Here is an 18,384-nt window from a genome sequence, read left to right on the forward strand (position 1 = left end):
ATGTAGTGAACTCGTTTTTCAAAGTAACTTTAGTTCAGTAAACTATATTTTGTCTTAAGGGGAGCTTTAATGTAGCTTAACTTCTTCCAGTGTGAAGTAATTGGTAGGTTGGTAAACTATTTTCAGAGTAGCTTCCCCAACACTGTTAAAAAGTTGTGACTAAACCTGGAATGTCAACACTGGAAACAAATGAAAGCTGGAAAAAGAGTGGGAAAGAGAGGCATGAGACAAGTCCAGTCTGGTTGTGAGGTACATCCCTCTCTCTCCTGTTCTTCCCAGCCCCACCCTACACCTCACAGTTCACTACAAAACCCTTTACATCACACCAGCTACATAACAGACCACCGCTTTACACAAATCAACACCTGAATTAAGAGAGTAGAATTTCTTTTTTAAGGAGAAGGAAAACCCTTGACAAACTTTACTTTACTTTTCAAATTTCCAATCAAGACAAGAGGACACATCATAAGGTATTAGTTCAACTTTTCAACTTGTATCTCTGATTTTGTGCTATTTCAAATTTGAAACATACCAGCTCCATAATGCATTATAACTGCATTTTAATTTGTTATAACTCTTAGTGGAGTAACCAATCCAATCAAGTTTAAATAAATGAATATTGATGGTATGTTTAGGGGGCAGACACATGCATGTGTCCTTATACCTTCATGAATGTCACTTAATTCAAACAAACAGTATGTATGATTCAGGCCAAATGCAAAGTACAAACAAATAAACTTTTTTTTTGCTCTCTATCGATTAAAAAATAATACGTTCTGAGGAACATTTCCACCCAAACTTTTACTTTTGACATGAATCTATTGTGAAACACTCTATGGTTAATCCAAAATACGCTACTTTTTCAATATGGTATAAGAAATGTATTCATACTCTATTCCATTGATGAACCAAACATAACGCCTTCATGTTATGCTCAGGATTCAGTGATTCACCAGGATCTATAAGTAGCAACAATTACTATTAGTAATTTTGTTCTTACCACTCACCCCCATCCTCTCGACCTCCTCCTGTTCCTCTTACCCTCACCTCTATGGGTCCTTGTGAGAAGAGAAGACACATTTATGTCTTAGTTTTACTAGTCTGCCTGGTCTTGTCCAGTTGAATATAAGGAGAAGGGTCCAAGTAAGCACTATTGCATGTTTTCTTAATTCAATGAGAGTAGCATACCATCAAGGGGCGGCAGGTAACCTAGTGGTTAAAGTGTTGGGTCAGTCACCGAAAGGTTTCTAGATCGAACTACCCAGCGGACAAGATACAAATCTGTAGTTTTGCCCCTGAACAAGGCAGTTGTTCCTAGTCCGTCATTGTGACAAAAGCATTTGTTCTAAACTGACATGCCTAGTTAAATAAATAAAACAATTGCTTAGATGGAATAAATAATATGATCCAGTGGAGAAAATAAAGGGATGACATTTTACAAGGCTACTGACTGTTGGGGTGGAAGAAAACCTCTTTTGGCTTGATTTAGTAAAGTTGTACTCAGCTAAAGGGATGACATTTGCTGGACTTTTTCGCAGGGCTAGGTGAGATTGAGTGGATCCAGGTGAGGAGAGGTTGAAGTCTCAGTGTGACTAGGAGTGGCAGCATGCCTCTGAGCTGGCTGAGGTAGACCGGGCCTGTCACAACACGACTTAGTCCCAGGGCTGTGCTTTCTGAGACTTTGTTTTTAAATGCACCTCTGAGCTACACAATCCTGACTTGTACAGGCCTGTCATAGGGAATGAGTCTGTGTGTGTAAGTATGTGTGTGTAGGTGTTTGTGGGGTACTCTGCTGTGTGATGATCACAGAAATGACCATGTAATTCTATATCTACGTTTAAAGAAACCACATTCCTTTAATACCAGAATGGGAACTGTTTTGTATCCCCCCCCCTCCCCCTCTCTCTTCCAGGATGGGATCTGCTGGGGTACAGATTGTATGTGTGGCCCTTGGGGTCCTGGGCCTGATCGGGGGCATTGTGTGCTGTGCCATCCCTAGGTGGAAAGTGTCATCATTTACAGGACAGAACATCGTAACTGCACAGGTACTGAGCAGATCAAGTGTTTTATTAGCCCTATGTGGTTTTCATTTTGAACTTCTAAATACTTTCTAACATTGTATTGACTCTAATGACTCTAATAACTCGGAAAATGTAGAATGAATGCAATATGCTGAAGTCAAATAAGCTGTAATGAATGAATGGCGTGTGTATTACTGTAACTATTTGTCTCTGTGTGTAGGAAACTGAAGAGGGCCTGTGGATGACCTGTGTGGTGCAGAGTACTGGCCAGCAGCAGTGTAAGAGCTATGAGTCCCTGCTGGTCCTGCCATCTAACCTGCAGGCGGCCCGCGCCATGACCATCATCAGCTGCATGGTCACCTCCCTGGCCATCCTCATCTTGTTCGCCGGCGCCGACTTCACCACCTGCGTGGAGAATGAGGACATCAAGCCCAAGATCAGCATTGTGGCCGGGATCGCTCTGTTGGTGTCTGGCCTCCTCCTCATCATCCCTGTCAGCTGGTCCGCCCACAACGTCATCAGCAACTTCTACAACCCCCTTGTGGCCCAGAAGATGGAGCTGGGAACCTGTATCTTTATTGGCTGGGCTGCTGGGGTGCTGCTGATTCTGGCCGGAGGCCTGCTCATGTGTTTCAGCAGAGCCAAATCTGGCAGCTCGGGAGGAACCGCCAAGTACTACGGCAACAGCGCTTCAGCCCCCGCTGCCAACAAGAACTACGTCTAGTGCATGTATTACACCTCTGTATGTTTGTATGTGTGTAGAGAGATAGTTTGATGTACTACACCTCTGTATGTTTGTATGTGTGTAGAGAGATAGTTTGATGGAAAGGAAATGGGTCAGACAGAATGAAAACAAGAAAGGGGAGGGGTTTAATCTTGAGGATAAAGAAGGGACATTATTAGTGGAAATAATGGTTGTAAATATTGAATACTTCAAAATGGTAAGACTGGTTTAGTTGTAGTTAATCCAAGGGTCCAATATGGTGGTTCAATTTAAAATACACATATATGTTTCTTTTTTTGGGGGGGGGGACTAACTCAATATACTATAATATACTACAAATCAAAACTGTGTAGAGATGATGATGTACCTACATTCATACAGTTTCTTAACTGTGTCCAACTCACTAAGAATCACCTACAAGAAGGTTAGACAGTCAAGGAGCACCGGAAATTCCAAAAATGATGGATAGAGGAAATTATTTTACAAATTGTGACGGCGAGGAAATATAACCAATTTTCAGTGTGGATCTCCGGACCTCGTTGAAGTCCAAATGCAGCCCCCGGGGCAGAAGGAGTTTGACACCCTTGTTGTAATGTGTTATCTCGGTGAGTTTTTTAATGCTGGGTGGCATGCTTCTATAATGCCATGAATGAACAACAGAGAGCAAAGTGAGGGACTCAGTGGTCATGCATCTCAAAATACAGGTATAGTTAAATGACTGTATATATCATTTACATCCATGAGATCACAACTTTTTAACTTATGTAAATCAGCTTGTCTTTTACTTTTGTTTATCAAATAATAAATACATGTTTTTATTTTATTCTGTTGCAATACAAATGATTGTCATCTCCTTCAGGTGTGCCATCCTTTGGTTTGGAAATGTTAACAAAAGCAAAACAAGTTGAAATATTTTGGATAATATTAAGGACTTTTATTTCCAACTATGTAAGAGCATATATTAAAAACAAGTCTCTATAAATGGGAAAACTGACACCAACAAAACAAATTCAAGCTTCCAGACCCAAAAATATTTGGCTGCTGATATTGATGGATCCTGTCTCCAACTCTCCCTTTAAACATCCCCAACTATTTATAACTATTTTACTTTCATCTCCTCTTTATCTTCTCCTCTTTACACCTCCTTCTCTCTCTCCATCAGCTCCATCTCGAACCCAATGGCTCTGTTTCAATTCTTGCTCTCCAGTTTGCTCACACGCTTGGTCAGCTCCTCTACTGTTTCCTTCAGAGCCTTCACCTCCTTCTGCAAGGCATGCACCTCCTGAGAGAGAGAGAGAGAGAGAGAGAGAGAGAGAGAGAAAGAAAGAAAGAAAGAAAGAAAGAAAGAAAGAAAGAAAGAAAGAAAGATAGATAGAGACAAAAAAGAGAAAGAAAACAGAGAGAGAGAGAGAGAGAGAGAGAAGGAGAGGGGAGATTCCTGGTGAAATGTGCAAAAGAGGAAGCCATATCTAAAATACAGTATCTATTCACAGATATATCAAAGCATGTAGGTAGATGCAGCCATGTCCTTACCCCAGTGTTATCGTGCTGATGCCCCATGGCTGCTGATGTGGTCTTCAGAAGACTTTTGTGAACTTTGAACTCTTTGGATTTGGTGGTTGTCGCAAAACCGTCCTTCAAGGAGATCAGGATAGGTTGGCCCTCTTTGCCTTCAAACCACTCATTGGCCTCCACAGACGGCTCTGGACCCATGGTGTCTGGGTACAAATCCTCCTGAAACAGGTCAGACTGAAGAGAGAGAGAGAGAAAGTGTGATATTTAAGAATCACATGCTTTGAGTTATAGTCATTTTTTAAAAGTGTATTTACCTTGCGGGGCACCGTCATGACAATGGGCTCGCACTTCCTCTCATGGAGCTTGTAAAACCTGGTGGAGGACGAATAAAACAATATACATTCCCATTTTACAAACAGCGCTTGTGTGTATGTGTGTGTATACTGGCGAGTGACAATGTCCATGACTCTGTGTGGTTACCTGGCGATTTCACACTTGTTGACCTCCAGGCCCCTCTTGGGCATGTAGCCCATGCCCTTCTGACTCTCCTTACTGCTGTACATGGACAGGTAGTGAACATAGGGAGCCTCATCCGTCACCTCAAAGTACCGGATACTGCTGTCACCCTGAGACACGAAAATTAATGGTTAGTAAACCATAGTGTGTGTGTGTCAAAGGAAATTGGTGGCATCTTATTTGGGGAGAAAGGGCTCATGGTAATAGCTGGAGCGGAATAGGTGGAATGGTATCGAATATATAAAACACATGGTTTCAATGTGTTTGATGCCATTCCATTTGCTTCGTTCTGGCCATTATTTTGAGCTGTTCTCAAAAAACATTTGAGCCTTCTGTGTGTGTGTGTGTGTGTGTGTGTGTGTGTGTTTTTAACTCTAACCTTGCCACAGAGGTAGACGATGCCAGTGTCAGGGTCAAAGAAGGGCAATAGGACACCACTGCTGGTGTCCAACTCCTGCAGGGTGAGTGGCTCCCCAAAGCTCTTCTGTCAAACACATACAGGTCATGTCAGGTCTTAAGACACGATTCATAAGGCTTTATAAGAAGTTCATAATGGTCTCATAACACTCACCGGGTCCCAAAGTGCCACCTGCCTCTCACTCATGCGACTGAAGCCGGTGCTCAGGATCTTCCCTTCGGACACAAACACAGCCTTGACAGGCCTGGAGCCTTCGTGTGTCTTCTCCTTCTCCTGAGAGAGACAGAAAGGCAGAGAGAGAGAGATTGTAGATTCAGGGAAAGACAGACACTCAACAAAGGAGGTTCATCTATCAAAGACACGTGAAGGGAACTATATGAACTAATCCCTGACTGTGATTCTATTGAGATCTATGACATTAAACCTGGTAGCTAGGTGCATCTGACTGTCCAGGGTTAGAGTGGCTGGTTCTCCTGTGGTATTGATGGGGGCAGGGAGGGGGGCACTCACGGCAATGACTGTTCCCTTGCGGGGGTCCAGCACACGTATGGTCTTGTCCTTACAGGAGGTGAGGATCTGGGAGCCGTCCCTGTTCCAGCAGGCACTGTAGATGAGGTCAGGGTGGACCGAGTCGATCCTCACCATGGCCTCTCCACACGCCACGTTCCACAGGATCACCACGTTGTCACAGCCTGGAAGCCAGGGGAGAGAGAGACGGAGGAACAGGCAGTTAGGCCATGCAGTGCTACTCCACTTATGTTAACAGTTGAAGAGGCACTTGTATTCTGAGGCGATGCATCACAGCAGTGCTATACCTGCGCTCATGAGCACATTGTGGGCAGTGGGGTGCCAACTGAGGATGCCCACGCGTTTGGAGTGCCCCTCCAGCTTCACCACGGGGTCATTCAAGGGCGTGACCAGGCCACCCTCCGGGATCTCCCAAATCTGAACGATGGAGAGGTAGAGGAAGAGGAGGGTATGCCATTACACTGAGTTAACACAGTACATAGATACAGAACACTGATCAACTGGATCACACAGGGACATATGTCCTAAAGTGCGTCCATTATATAATTCTACTTAACAAGCTCAACATTGTGGCCAGTGAAAAGTTGTGACCTCTACTTACCATGACACTGCAGTCCTCTGAACCACTGGCAATGATGTTGTCGTTGTGGGGACAGAACTCAATATCCAGCACTGGGCCTGTGTGTCCACAGACTGTGGGCTGGGACATGTCAATACGACCCGTCTACAGGGAGACACAAAGGAAAAAGATGGGTTACTATGACACAAATAAACACACACACACACAAGCTGATGGCTCAAACAGGAGATAAATACTACAGTATGCAGTAAGAACACATGGAGATGTAGAGTGTTGCTACCACTGTGGTCTTGGCAACAGAGAGACCTAGAGAGGGTTCAGAGGAGAGGAACTCAGTCAGCTGATGACAATTGTATAGCTATGCCTGAAATCAGCCTTAGAGAGCAGAGAACTCTACTGGGAGAGCACTAGCAGTCTGCAGGGTTCCCATGGCCCTGGTGGAACACACACAGGATCTGGACTGTTGGCCCTGGAGGAACACACACAGGATCTGGACTGTTGGCCCTGGTGGAACACACACAGGATCTGGACTGTTGGTCCTGGTGGAACACAAACAGGATCTGGACTGTTGGCCCTGGTGGAACACAAACAGGATCTGGACTGTTTGCCCTGGTGGAATACAAACAGGAACTGGACTGTTGGAACACACACAGGATCTGGACTGTTGGCCCTGGTGGAACACACACAGGATCTGGACTGTTGGCCCTGGTGGAACACACATAGGATCTGGACTGTTGGTCCTGGTGGAACACACACAGGATCTGGACTGTTGGTCCTGGTGGAACACACACAGAATCTGGACTGTTGGCCCTGGTGGAACACACACAGTATCTGGACTGTTGGCCCTGGTGGAACACACACAGGATCTGGACTGTTGGCCCTGGTGGAACACACATAGGATCTGGACTGTTGGTCCTGGTGGAACACACACAGGATCTGGACTGTTGGTCCTGGTGGAACACACACAGGATCTGGACTGTTGGCCCTGGTGGAACACACACAGTATCTGGACTGTTGGCCCTGGTGGAACACACACAGAATCTGGACTGTTGGTCCTGGTGGAACACACACAGGATCTGGACTGTTGGCCCTGGTGGAACACACACAGGATCTGGACTGTTGGCCCTGATGGAACACACACAGGATCTGGACTGTTGGTTCTGGTGGAACACACACAGGATCTGGACTGTTGGCCCTGGTGGAACACACACAGGATCTGGACTGTTGGCCCTGGTGGAACACACACAGGATCTGGACTGTTGGCCCTGGTGGAACACACACAGGATCTGGACTGTTGGCCCTGTTGGAACACACACAGGATCTGGACTGTTGGCCCTGGTGGAACACACACAGGATCTGGACTGTTGGCCCTGGTGGAACACACACAGGATCTGGACTGTTGGCCCTGGTGGAACACACACAGGATCTGGACTGTTGGCCCTGGTGGAACACACACAGGATCTGGACTGTTGGCCCTGGTGGAACACACACAGTATCTGGACTGTTGGCCCTGGTGGAACACACACAGTATCTGGACTGTTGGCCCTGGTGGAACACACACAGGATCTGGACTGTTGGCCCTGGTGGAACACACACAGGATCTGGACTGTTGGTCCTCTCTGTCACGTTGGCCCTCGCCCATCATTCACAGTACCAAAACAAAGCCATCTACATTCAATAATGTACTAAGGATGTACAGTACATGCCTTATTTTGAATATGAAGTGGCATAATGTTTTTTTTTCATACTTTATTCAAATGTTTCTCCTAAAGTTCCTGCCTTCATTGTAGATGAACAATCAGCTGCCATCCTAAAACCTCTTAGTCACCGTCTCAATAATAGTGATCACATATGGGTTATATGGCTGTAGTAATATCTACAGAGTAGTTAAGTGACAGAAAAATGTACTTCTCCAACATTTAAATCAAGGTAGAATCAGCGATATGACGTAGATGCAGAAAGTAAACAGCATAGTGGGTCAATTTCCACAACAACTAAGAACGTTGAAGCACGAGACTCAACTTCTCAGCGTTTTTGGTCCCGTGGCTCCCACACTGTAAGAGAGTGAAGCGAACCCGTGCACATGCGCAGATACTTTGTGTGACTGTGTGAAATCGTGCATTTCGCTCATCTCAATATCTGCAGTCATTTCGCTGTCTACCTTTAAATCAAATTATCGTTCACTTGGGAACAATGGCTTCCTTTGACCAAATCATTAGGCCTTAAATTCACTGTGAATTTTGGTTGAGAGGGCTACTATTCATCCCTGTTACAGGGAAGTCCAAACAGTGATGCAATGGTCTCTACCCATGACGTTGAGACAGTGTATATCTTTGGGTAAAAAAAAATCTGTTATATCTACATATCTGTTCTATATATGAATATGCATACACTTAATGTCAAAGTCTTTCAATTACACCTTTATGCTTCAATATCACATAACGCATTCAAAATCAATCTAGATATTGACTACTATAAGACCATTACATACACTATATATACAGTACAAAAGAATGTGGACCCCCCTTCAAATGAATGCATTTGGCTATTTCAGCCCCACCCGTTGCTGACAGGTATATAAAATAGAGCACACAGCCATGCAACTCCATTAACTGGCAATAGAATGGCTTTACTGAAGAGCTCAGTGACTTTCAATGTGGCACTGTCATAGGATGCCACCTTTCCAACAAGTCAGTTTGTCAAATTTCTGCCCTGCAAGAGCTTCCCCGGTCAACTGTATGTGCTCTTATTGTGAAGTGTAAACGTCTAGGAGAAGAGATAGGCCACACAAGCTCACAGAACGGGACTGCCCAGTGCTGAAGCACTGATATTGTTGTTGCTGATATTGCAGCACATTCGTCCCATGCTGATACTGTACCTGCATCCAACATATGCTTCTGTTTTTCAATGTCAAACCCACCACTGGTATGCATGACCAAAGAGCTATATTTTCATGTTATCTGACCCTAGCCCCGGTTCCAATTCATGTGCCAATGCCATTGATCAAACTCCAGGCGGTGCTATAGTCAGATGGCACGAAAATATAACTCTAGCTCAGTAAATAGCTCAGTATATATATATTTTATACAGTCTTTTTTTCTCACCTTTATCAAGTGTGTTAAGAATTTTGGACCTGACTGTATATGCAGCTGCACTATACTGCGCCCTAGCCACATCCTGTCAAGACTGTGTTGCACTGAACCGCTCCAAATATGGTGAAAAACTAGCAACAACACAGAGAGAGCCAGTGACGTGTAGAACCGAAACACTGCCCCAAACTTCCTTATTCAGCACAATGTGTGATGCCGCCTTGCAATATTCAAAATTAAAATGAACACTGTACAAACGACACGCCAATGAGCATTTTCATCAAAATTGTAGCGTAGTTGGGAAAATCTGGGCATGAATGAAAGTGACATTTTGAAACTTCAAGATTTGAGACTGAGACCACTTCTGAGACCTGAAAACGTCTAACTTCACTTAAGGCATTCACTTTGACCTCTGTCTCTCTGCTCAGGCCCACCTTGTTCAGAGGCAGCACTAGGAAGGCCCCTCCTCCGCTGGCATCCACAATCATGGCCACGAACTTGGGGTTGACAGAGCAGAAGTTGCTGTCCCAGGTCATCTGGGAGATGCGGATGTCATCATAGCACTGGTCAGCCTTCACCCCCTGGCCGAAGACATGACGGAACTTACTGGCCCTGACTACCTTCCTGGACATGGTGACCTGATAGGGGAGAGAGATGAGGATGGGGAGAGGAAGGGGGGGTGGGTGGAGCGGTAGTAGGAGAGATGAGGATGGGGAGAGGAGAGGGGGGTGGGTGGTAGTAGGAGAGATGACGACGGGGAGAGGAGAGAGTGGGGGGATGGGGCGGTAGTAGGAGAGATGAGGACAGGGAGAGGAGAGAGTGGGGGGGGGGGGGGTCGGTAGTAGGAGAGATGAGGACGGGGAGAGGAGAGAGTGGGGGGATGGGGCGGTAGTAGGAGAGATGAGGACAAGGAGAGGAGAGAGTGGGGGGATGGGTCGGTAGTAGGAGAGATGAGGACAAGGAGAGGAGAGAGTGGGGGGATGGGGCGGTAGTAGGAGAGATGAGGACAAGGAGAGGAGAGAGTGGGGGGATGGGGCGGTAGTCGGAGAGATGAGGACAAGGAGAGGAGAGAGTGGGGGGATGGTAGTAGGAGAGATGAGGACAAGGAGAGGACAGAGTGGGGGGATGGTAGTAGGAGAGATGGGGGACAAGGAGAGGAGAGAGTGGGGGGATGGTAGTAGGAGAGATGAGGACAAGGAGAGGAGAGAGTGGGGGGATGGTAGTAGGAGAGATGGGGGACAAGGAGAGGAGAGAGTGGGGGGATGGTAGTAGGAGAGATGAGGACAAGGCGAGGAGAGAGTGGGGGGATGGTAGTAGGAGAGATGAGGACAAGGAGAGGAGAGAGGGGGGGATGGTAGTAGGAGAGATGAGGACAAGGAGAGGAGAGGGGGTTAGTGTGAGAATTAAGAGGAGATATAAGAAGAAAAGGGAAGAGGGGCAGAGTTGTTAATGCACAGCAGTAGACTAATCAAGTGGTTATTGTATTTAAGAATATGCAGACTGCTACTGTAGCCAGTGAGGTGTCACCAGGCACCTTTACAACATTTACATAGACAGACAGAGAGAGAGAGAGAGAGAGAGAGAGAGAGAGAGAGAGAGAGAGAGAGAGAGAGAGAGAGAGAGAGAGAGAGAGAGAGAGAGAGAGAGAGAGAGAAAAAGAGAGGGAGTGAGAGAGATGTATAGAAGAAAAGCAGTAATCTGTGAAATAAATGTAACTGTTTTCATTTGCATAAATAATACACAAATGCAAGTATAAACATTTTACAGGATATGAAGAGCAATTTTTGAATACTGTGACCTTAGATGCCACAAAATGTCTTAAGAACATGAGCATCACTGACTCACTCCCTAGTTAGACCACAAGACAAGCACATAGTGAGGACACAAACATACAGACACAAAGCTACAGGAAGGAAGGACAATACAGGAAAAGCAGAGAAAAGGGGAAGAAAGTACTTGCACAACTACTTCCTCCAGTCTGCAACTGTTTCTTTTTGTCTTTATTATTCGAGGTACACTTGTGGCTCTGTGCAATGCTTTAACTCACATCTAGTCGTAGGGATGAACCCGCACAGAGAGAGAAAACATGGAGAATTGAAGGAAATAGGAGCATATGGGACTACAGAGGCAAACTGAAAGGCATACTCCACTGCTGTTTGGAAATCATGTGAACCAGGAACCTACAGCAACAGTTAGACCACATCCTACAGAACAAACAACAGAACCACAAAACTATCGTTCTTTCCGTTTCATTCACACACATGCTCTCTTGTCCCTCTCTAATGCTCCTTTTCACACATTGAACAGTTGGCAGATATATATATGATATTATTTTTTTACGAGCTATAACCAAAGAGAATGCAACTGGTTGAAATATTGTCGTCCAATTTAGGGTTTGTAGGGTTTGTAATGCATTACTGTCAGTAGATAGTCCTCATGTTCAATGCATAGGCTACATTTCACAAGTTTCAGATTTATCAATAAGAATATTAGTGCACACAATGACTCAGTCCTGACCTACAGCCCATACATTTATGCTGTAAAACGACAACTCTAAAAGAGTGAGCAGAGAATTTACCTCCATTTGCAGACCTTACTTCCTCAAATCTGAAGCTGCGCTGACTCTGAATCCCTTGGCTAAAGACTTAGGCCTCACTGTTCTTGTAGCATTTGTGCATCACAAGACCTCTTTGGTAGACATTCATCTAATGCAATAATCCTTTGCAGAGTGTGCCTTAATGTTATAAAGGACCAGGACCGGAGTACATGTCAATAATGGTGTGTGTGTGTGTGTGTGTGTGTGTGTGTGTGTGTGTGTGTGTAGGCCTACAGCATAATCATATAGAGTGACAGCAATTATGGACTATCAGTCACATGGTTTGTGATTACTAGGAGAAGGATGCTGAAAGCAGGCCTACCTGTTTTAGTGATGGGGAAATGTTCTGCTCAGTCAGGCTCCCTGCTTGGTTCTGCTGTGTCGCCAGAGAGGAGTAGGAGACGGTTGTCTAGGGTAGGTCTCTTTATGTGATGGAGGAAGTGAGAGTTTTAGATGAAGGTGGAAATGGGAGGTGTCTCATTCTGTCTTCTTACTTGCTGGGGTTGAAACATTTAAATGACAGATCTCAAGAAGAGATTAGATGAAGTTGTTGATATGCAGACCAAAGTGAGCCTAATTAATTAGACTAATCAAATCATCAAGTCTGTATTACTTTGATTTGATTACATTTCATTTAAATTAATATATATATATATATATATATATATATATGAAGATAAACATTGTAATGTCACTGTAACAGAGTCTCCAGAGTGCTCTAAAGCTTTGGGCCTCCCGAGTGGCGCAGCGGTCTAAGGCACTGCATCGCAGTGCTAGAGGTGTCACTACAGACCAGGTTTGATCCCGGGCTGTATCACAACCGGCTGTGATTGGGAGGCCCATAGGGCGGCGCAAATTTGTCCAGTGTCGTCTGGGTTAGGGGAGGGTTTGGCCGAGGGGGCTCAAAAGTAGGCTGTCATTGTAAATAAGAATTTGTTCCGAACTGACTTGCCTAGTTAAATAATTAAAGAACAATGAATTATAGGGTTAGGTCATCCCAAGGATCCCACTTAGCATCTACCATACTGTAGTTGCCTACTTGCAGTGGGGACTGTTGACTGTGGGATATAAATATGTGCAAAGAGGGTGCTGCTGTGTACAGGACAACCGCCTACAAAAATCGCAATTTAACCTCTGTGCACAATGTATGGATAACAGGATGAAGTCAAACAGAGAATGCCATGGTACAGCTAGGCTCTGTTTAAAGACACATGTATGGATAACAGGATGAAGTCAAACAGAGAATGCCATGGTACAGCTAGGCTCTGTTTAAAGACACATGTATGGATAACAGGATGAAGTCAAACAGAGAATGTCATGGTACAGCTAGGCTCTGTTTAAAGACACATGTATGGATAACAGGATGAAGTCAAACAGAGAATGCCATGGCACAGCTAGGCTCTGTTTAAAGACACATGTATGGATAACAGGATGAAGTCAAACAGAGAATGCCATGGCACAGCTAGGCTCTGTTTAAAGACACATGTATGGATAACAGGATGAAGTCAAACAGAGAATGCCATGGCACAGCTAGGCTCTGTTTAAAGACACATGTATGGATAACAGGATGAAGTCAAACAGAGAATGCCATGGCACAGCTAGGCTCTGTTTAAAGACACATGTATGGATAACAGGATGAAGTCAAACAGAGAATGCCATGGCACAGCTAGGCTCTGTTTAAAGACACATGTATGGATAACAGGATGAAGTCAAACAGAGAATGTCATGTATTGTCATGTTGTGTCTCTGTCCTTTCCCTTCACCCTGTCTCCCTCTGCTGGTCGTTGTTAAGTTACCTTTTCTCCCCCGCTTTCTCCCAGCTGTTCCTTGTCTCCTCTAACTACCCATTCACCCCGTTTCCCACCTGTTCCCTTTTTCCCTCTGATTAGGTCCCTATATCTCTCTCTGTTTCTGTTCCTGTCCTTGTCGGATTCTTGTTTGTTGTGTTTCATGCCTGAGCCAGACTATCATCATGTTTGCTGTAACCTTGTCCTGTCCTGTCGGAATCTGCCGGTCTATCTGAGCCTACCACAGTTTGGTTATTAAAGAAGCTCTGTTTAAGTTAGTTCGCTTTTGGGTCCTCATTCACTCACCGTAACAGAAGAATCCGACCAAGAATGGACCCAGCGACTTCGGATCCTCTCCACTCAGCCGTCGAGATCCAGGGAGCGATGCTAGGCAGACACGAGCAGGAATTGTCTGCTGCTCGACATGCCGTTGAGACCCTGGCCACCCAAGTCTCCAACCTCACAGAACAGGTTCACCATCTCCGCCTCGATCCACCGGCCACTTCCAGGGCTTTCGAATCTCCGGAGCCCAGAATCAATAACCCGCCGTGTTACTCTGGGGAGCCCACTGAATGCCGCTCGTTCCTCACCCAGTGTGATATTGTGTTTTCTCTCCAGCCCAACACTTACGCCAGGAGCACTGCTCGTGTCGCCTACGTCATATCTCTCCTTACTGGACGGGCTCGTGAGTGGGGCACGGCAATCTGGGAGGCAAGGGCTGAGTGTACTAACCAGTATCAGGACTTTAAGGAGGAGATGATACGGGTTTTTGATCGATCTGTATTTGGGGAGGAGGCTTCCAGGGCCCTGTCTTCCCTATGTCAAGGCAATCGATCCATAACAGACTACTCTATTGAGTTTCGCACTCTTGCTGCCTCCAGTGGCTGGAACGAGCCGGCTTTGCTCGCTCGTTTTCTGGAGGGTCTCCGCGCAGAGGTAAAGGATGAGATTCTCTCCCGGGAGGTTCCTTCCAGCGTGGATTCCTTGATTGAACTCGCTATTCGCATTGAGCGACGGGTTGATCTTCGTCACCGAGCTCGTGGAAAGGAGCTCGCGTTCTCCGTTGCCCCCCTCTCCGCATCACTACCATCTTCCTCTGCCGGCTCGGGAGCTGAGCCTATGCAGCTGGGAGGTATCCGCATCTCGACTAAGGAGAGGGAACGGAGAATCACCAACCGCCTCTGCCTCTATTGCGGTTCTGCTGGTCATTTTGTCACTTCATGTCCAGTAAAAGCCAGAGCTCATCAGTAAGCGGAGGGCTACTGGTGAGCTCTACTACTCCTGTCTCTCCTTCAAGATCCTGCACTACCTTGTCGGTCCATCTACGCTGGACTGGTTCGTCAGCTTCCTGCAGTGCCTTAATAGACTCTGGGGCGGAGGGCTGTTTTATGGACGAGACCTGGGCTCGGGAACATGACATTCCTCTCAGACAGTTAAGGGAGTCCACGGCCTTGTTCGCCCTGGATGGTAGTCCTCTCCCCAGGATTCAGCGTGAGACGCTACCTTTAACCCTCACTGTTTCTGGTAATCATAGCGAAACCATTTCTTTTTTAATTTTTCGTTCACCTTTTACACCTGTTGTTTTGGGCCATCCCTGGCTAGTTTGTCATAATCCTTCCATTAATTGGTCTAGTAATTCTATCCTCTCCTGGAACGTCTCTTGTCATGTGAAATGTTTAATGTCTGCTATCCCTCCTGTTTCCTCTGTCTCTTCTTCACAGGAGGAGCCTGGTGATTTGACAGGGGTGCCGGAGGAATATCACGATCTGCGCACGGTGTTCAGTCGGTCCAGGGCCACCTCTCTTCCTCCACACCGGTCGTATGATTGTAGTATTGATCTCCTTCCGGGAACCACTCCCCCCCGGGGTAGACTATACTCTCTGTCGGCTCCCGAACGTAAGGCTCTCGAAGATTATTTGTCTGTAGCTCTTGCCGCCGGTACCATAGTCCCCTCCTCCTCTCCCGCCGGAGCGGGGTTCTTTTTTGTTAAGAAGAAGGACGGGTCCCTGCGCCCCTGCATAGATTATCGAGGGCTGAATGACATAACAGTGAAGAATCGTTATCCGCTTCCTCTTATGTCTTCAGCCTTCGAGATCCTGCAGGGAGCCAGGTTTTTCACTAAGTTGGACCTTCGTAACGCTTACCATCTCGTGCGCATCAGGGAGGGGGACGAGTGGAAGACGGCGTTTAACACTCCGTTAGGGCACTTTGAATACCGGGTTCTTCCTTTCGGCCTCGCTAACGCTCCAGCTGTCTTTCAGGCATTAGTCAATGATGTCCTGAGAGACATGCTGAACATCTTTGTTTTCGTTTACCTTGACGACATCCTGATTTTTTCACCGTCACTCCAGATTCATGTTCAGCACGTTCGACGTGTCCTCCAGCGCCTTTTAGAGAATTGTCTTTTTGTGAAGGCTGAGAAGTGCTCTTTTCATGCCTCCTCCGTCACATTTCTCGGTTCTGTTATTTCCGCTGAAGGCATTAAGATGGATCCCGCTAAGGTCCAAGCTGTCATTGATTGGCCCGCCCCTAAGTCACGCGTCGAGCTGCAGCGCTTTCTCGGCTTCGCGAACTTCTATCGTCGTTTCATCCGTAATTTCGGTCAGGTGGCAGCTCCTCTCACAGCCCTTACTTCTGTCAAGACGTGCTTTAAGTGGTCCGTTTCCGCCCAGGGAGCTTTTGATCTCCTCAAGAATCGTTTTACATCCGCTCCTATCCTTGTTACACCTGACGTCTCTAGACAGTTCGTTGTCGAGGTTGACGCGTCAGAGGTGGGCGTGGGAGCCATTCTTTCTCAGCGCTCCCTCTCTGACGACAAGGTCCACCCATGCGCGTATTTTTCTCATCGCCTGTCGCCGTCGGAACGTAACTATGATGTGGGAAACCGCGAACTGCTCGCCATCCGGTTAGCCCTAGGCGAATGGCGACAGTGGTTGGAGGGGGCGACCGTTCCTTTTGTCGTTTGGACTGACCATAGGAACCTTGAGTACATCCGTTCTGCCAAACGACTTAATGCGCGTCAGGCGCGTTGGGCGCTGTTTTTCGCTCGTTTCGAGTTCGTGATTTCTTATCGTCCGGGCTCTAAGAACACCAAGCCTGATGCTTTATCTCGTCTCTTCAGTTCTTCAGTAGCCTCCACTGACCCCGAGGGGATTCTCCCTGAGGGGCGTGTTGTCGGGTTGACTGTCTGGGGAATTGAGAGGCAGGTAAAGCAAGCGCTCACTCACACTCCGTCGCCGCGCGCTTGTCCTAGGAACCTTCTTTTCGTTCCCGTTCCTACTCGTCTGGCCGTTCTTCAGTGGGCTCACTCTGCCAAGTTAGCCGGCCACCCTGGCGTTCGGGGTACGCTTGCTTCCATTCGCCAGCGTTTTTGGTGGCCCACCCGGGAGCATGACACGCGTCGTTTCGTGGCTGCTTGTTCGGTCTGCGCGCAGACTAAGTCCGGTAACTCCCCTCCTGCCGGCCGTCTCAGGCCGCTTCCCATTCCCTCTCGACCGTGGTCTCACATCGCCTTAGATTTTGTCACCGGACTGCCTTCGTCAGCGGGGAAGACTGTTATTCTTACGGTTGTCGATAGGTTCTCTAAGGCGGCTCATTTCATTCCCCTTGCTAAACTTCCTTCTGCTAAAGAGACGGCACAAATCATCATCGAGAATGTCTTCAGAATTCATGGCCTTCCGTCAGACGTCGTTTCGGACAGAGGTCCGCAATTCACGTCTCAATTTTGGAGGGAGTTTTGCCGTTTGATTGGGGCTTCCGTCAGTCTCTCTTCCGGCTTTCACCCCCAGTCTAACGGTCAAGCAGAACGGGCCAATCAGACTATTGGTCGCATCTTACGTAGTCTTTCTTTTCGCAACCCTGCGTCTTGGTCAGAACAGCTCCCCTGGGCAGAGTACGCCCACAACTCGCTTCCTTCGTCTGCGACCGGGCTATCTCCTTTTCAGAGTAGCCTCGGGTACCAGCCTCCGCTGTTCTCATCTCAGTTCGCCGAGTCCAGCGTCCCCTCCGCTCAGGCTTTTGTCCAACGTTGCGAGCGCACCTGGAAGAGGGTCAGGTCTGCACTTTGCCGTTATAGGACGCAGACTGTGAGGGCTGCTAATAAGCGTAGAACTAAGAGTCCTAGATATTGTCGCGGTCAGAGAGTTTGGCTCTCCACTCAGAACCTTCCCCTTAAAACGGCTTCTCGCAAGTTGACCCCGCGGTTCATTGGTCCGTTCCGTATTTCTCGGGTCATTAATCCTGTCGCAGTTCGACTTCTTCTTCCCCGATACCTTCGTCGCGTCCACCCGGTCTTCCATGTCTCTTGTATTAAGCCCGTTCTTCGCGCCCCCGCTCGTCTCCCCCCCCCCCCATCCTTGTCGAGGGCGCACCCATCTACAAGGTCCGCAGGATTTTGGACATGCGTCCTCGGGGCCGTGGTCACCAGTACCTCGTTGATTGGGAGGGGTACGGTCCGGAGGAGAGGAGTTGGGTTCCCTCTCGGGACGTGCTGGACCGTGCGCTGATCGAGGATTTCCTCCGTTGCCGCCAGGTTTCCTCCTCGAGTGCGCCAGGAGGCGCTCGGTGAGTGGGGGGGTACTGTCATGTATTGTCATGTTGTGTCTCTGTCC

The 18,384-nt window shown here is 47.1% G+C and overlaps 2 protein-coding genes across 4 annotated transcripts; one reads left to right on the forward strand and one right to left on the reverse strand.

The window, feature by feature from the left end:
* The first annotated feature begins 268 nt into the window (after positions 1-268).
* Positions 269-3,568, forward strand: LOC110538622 (claudin-6). Of its 2 annotated transcripts, none has more exons than XM_021625561.3 (3): positions 269-470; positions 1,913-2,045; positions 2,242-3,568. In XM_021625561.3, exons 2-3 carry the CDS (start codon positions 1,914-1,916, stop codon positions 2,743-2,745), a joined length of 636 nt encoding a protein of 211 aa, XP_021481236.3. In that variant the 5' UTR covers positions 269-470; position 1,913; the 3' UTR covers positions 2,746-3,568. The 2 variants fall into 2 exon arrangements, with proteins under 2 accessions (XP_021481236.3, XP_090049909.1); XM_090193783.1 differs by lacking the exon at positions 269-470 and adding an exon at positions 1,539-1,755.
* An 89-nt stretch (positions 3,569-3,657) lies between these two features.
* LOC110538621 (coronin-1A) lies at positions 3,658-12,374 on the reverse strand. 2 transcript variants are annotated; one of them, XM_036938724.2, is made up of 11 exons: positions 12,310-12,374; positions 9,826-10,029; positions 6,324-6,446; positions 6,010-6,139; positions 5,705-5,886; positions 5,348-5,467; positions 5,156-5,260; positions 4,741-4,886; positions 4,575-4,632; positions 4,279-4,494; positions 3,658-4,027 (listed from the first exon to the last, which is right to left on the reverse strand). In XM_036938724.2, the coding sequence occupies exons 2-11, from the start codon at positions 10,021-10,023 to the stop codon at positions 3,935-3,937; spliced, it is 1,371 nt and encodes a 456-aa protein (XP_036794619.1). In that variant the 5' UTR covers positions 10,024-10,029; positions 12,310-12,374; the 3' UTR covers positions 3,658-3,934. The 2 variants fall into 2 exon arrangements, with proteins under 2 accessions (XP_036794619.1, XP_090049908.1); XM_090193782.1 differs by having other exon boundaries at positions 11,970-12,374.
* Positions 12,375-18,384: the final 6,010 nt, after the last annotated feature.

Source organism: Oncorhynchus mykiss, chromosome 12 (genome assembly GCF_057628025.1).
Source record: "Oncorhynchus mykiss isolate SJ-2025 chromosome 12, ASM5762802v1, whole genome shotgun sequence".
NCBI lineage: Eukaryota > Metazoa > Chordata > Actinopteri > Salmoniformes > Salmonidae > Oncorhynchus > Oncorhynchus mykiss.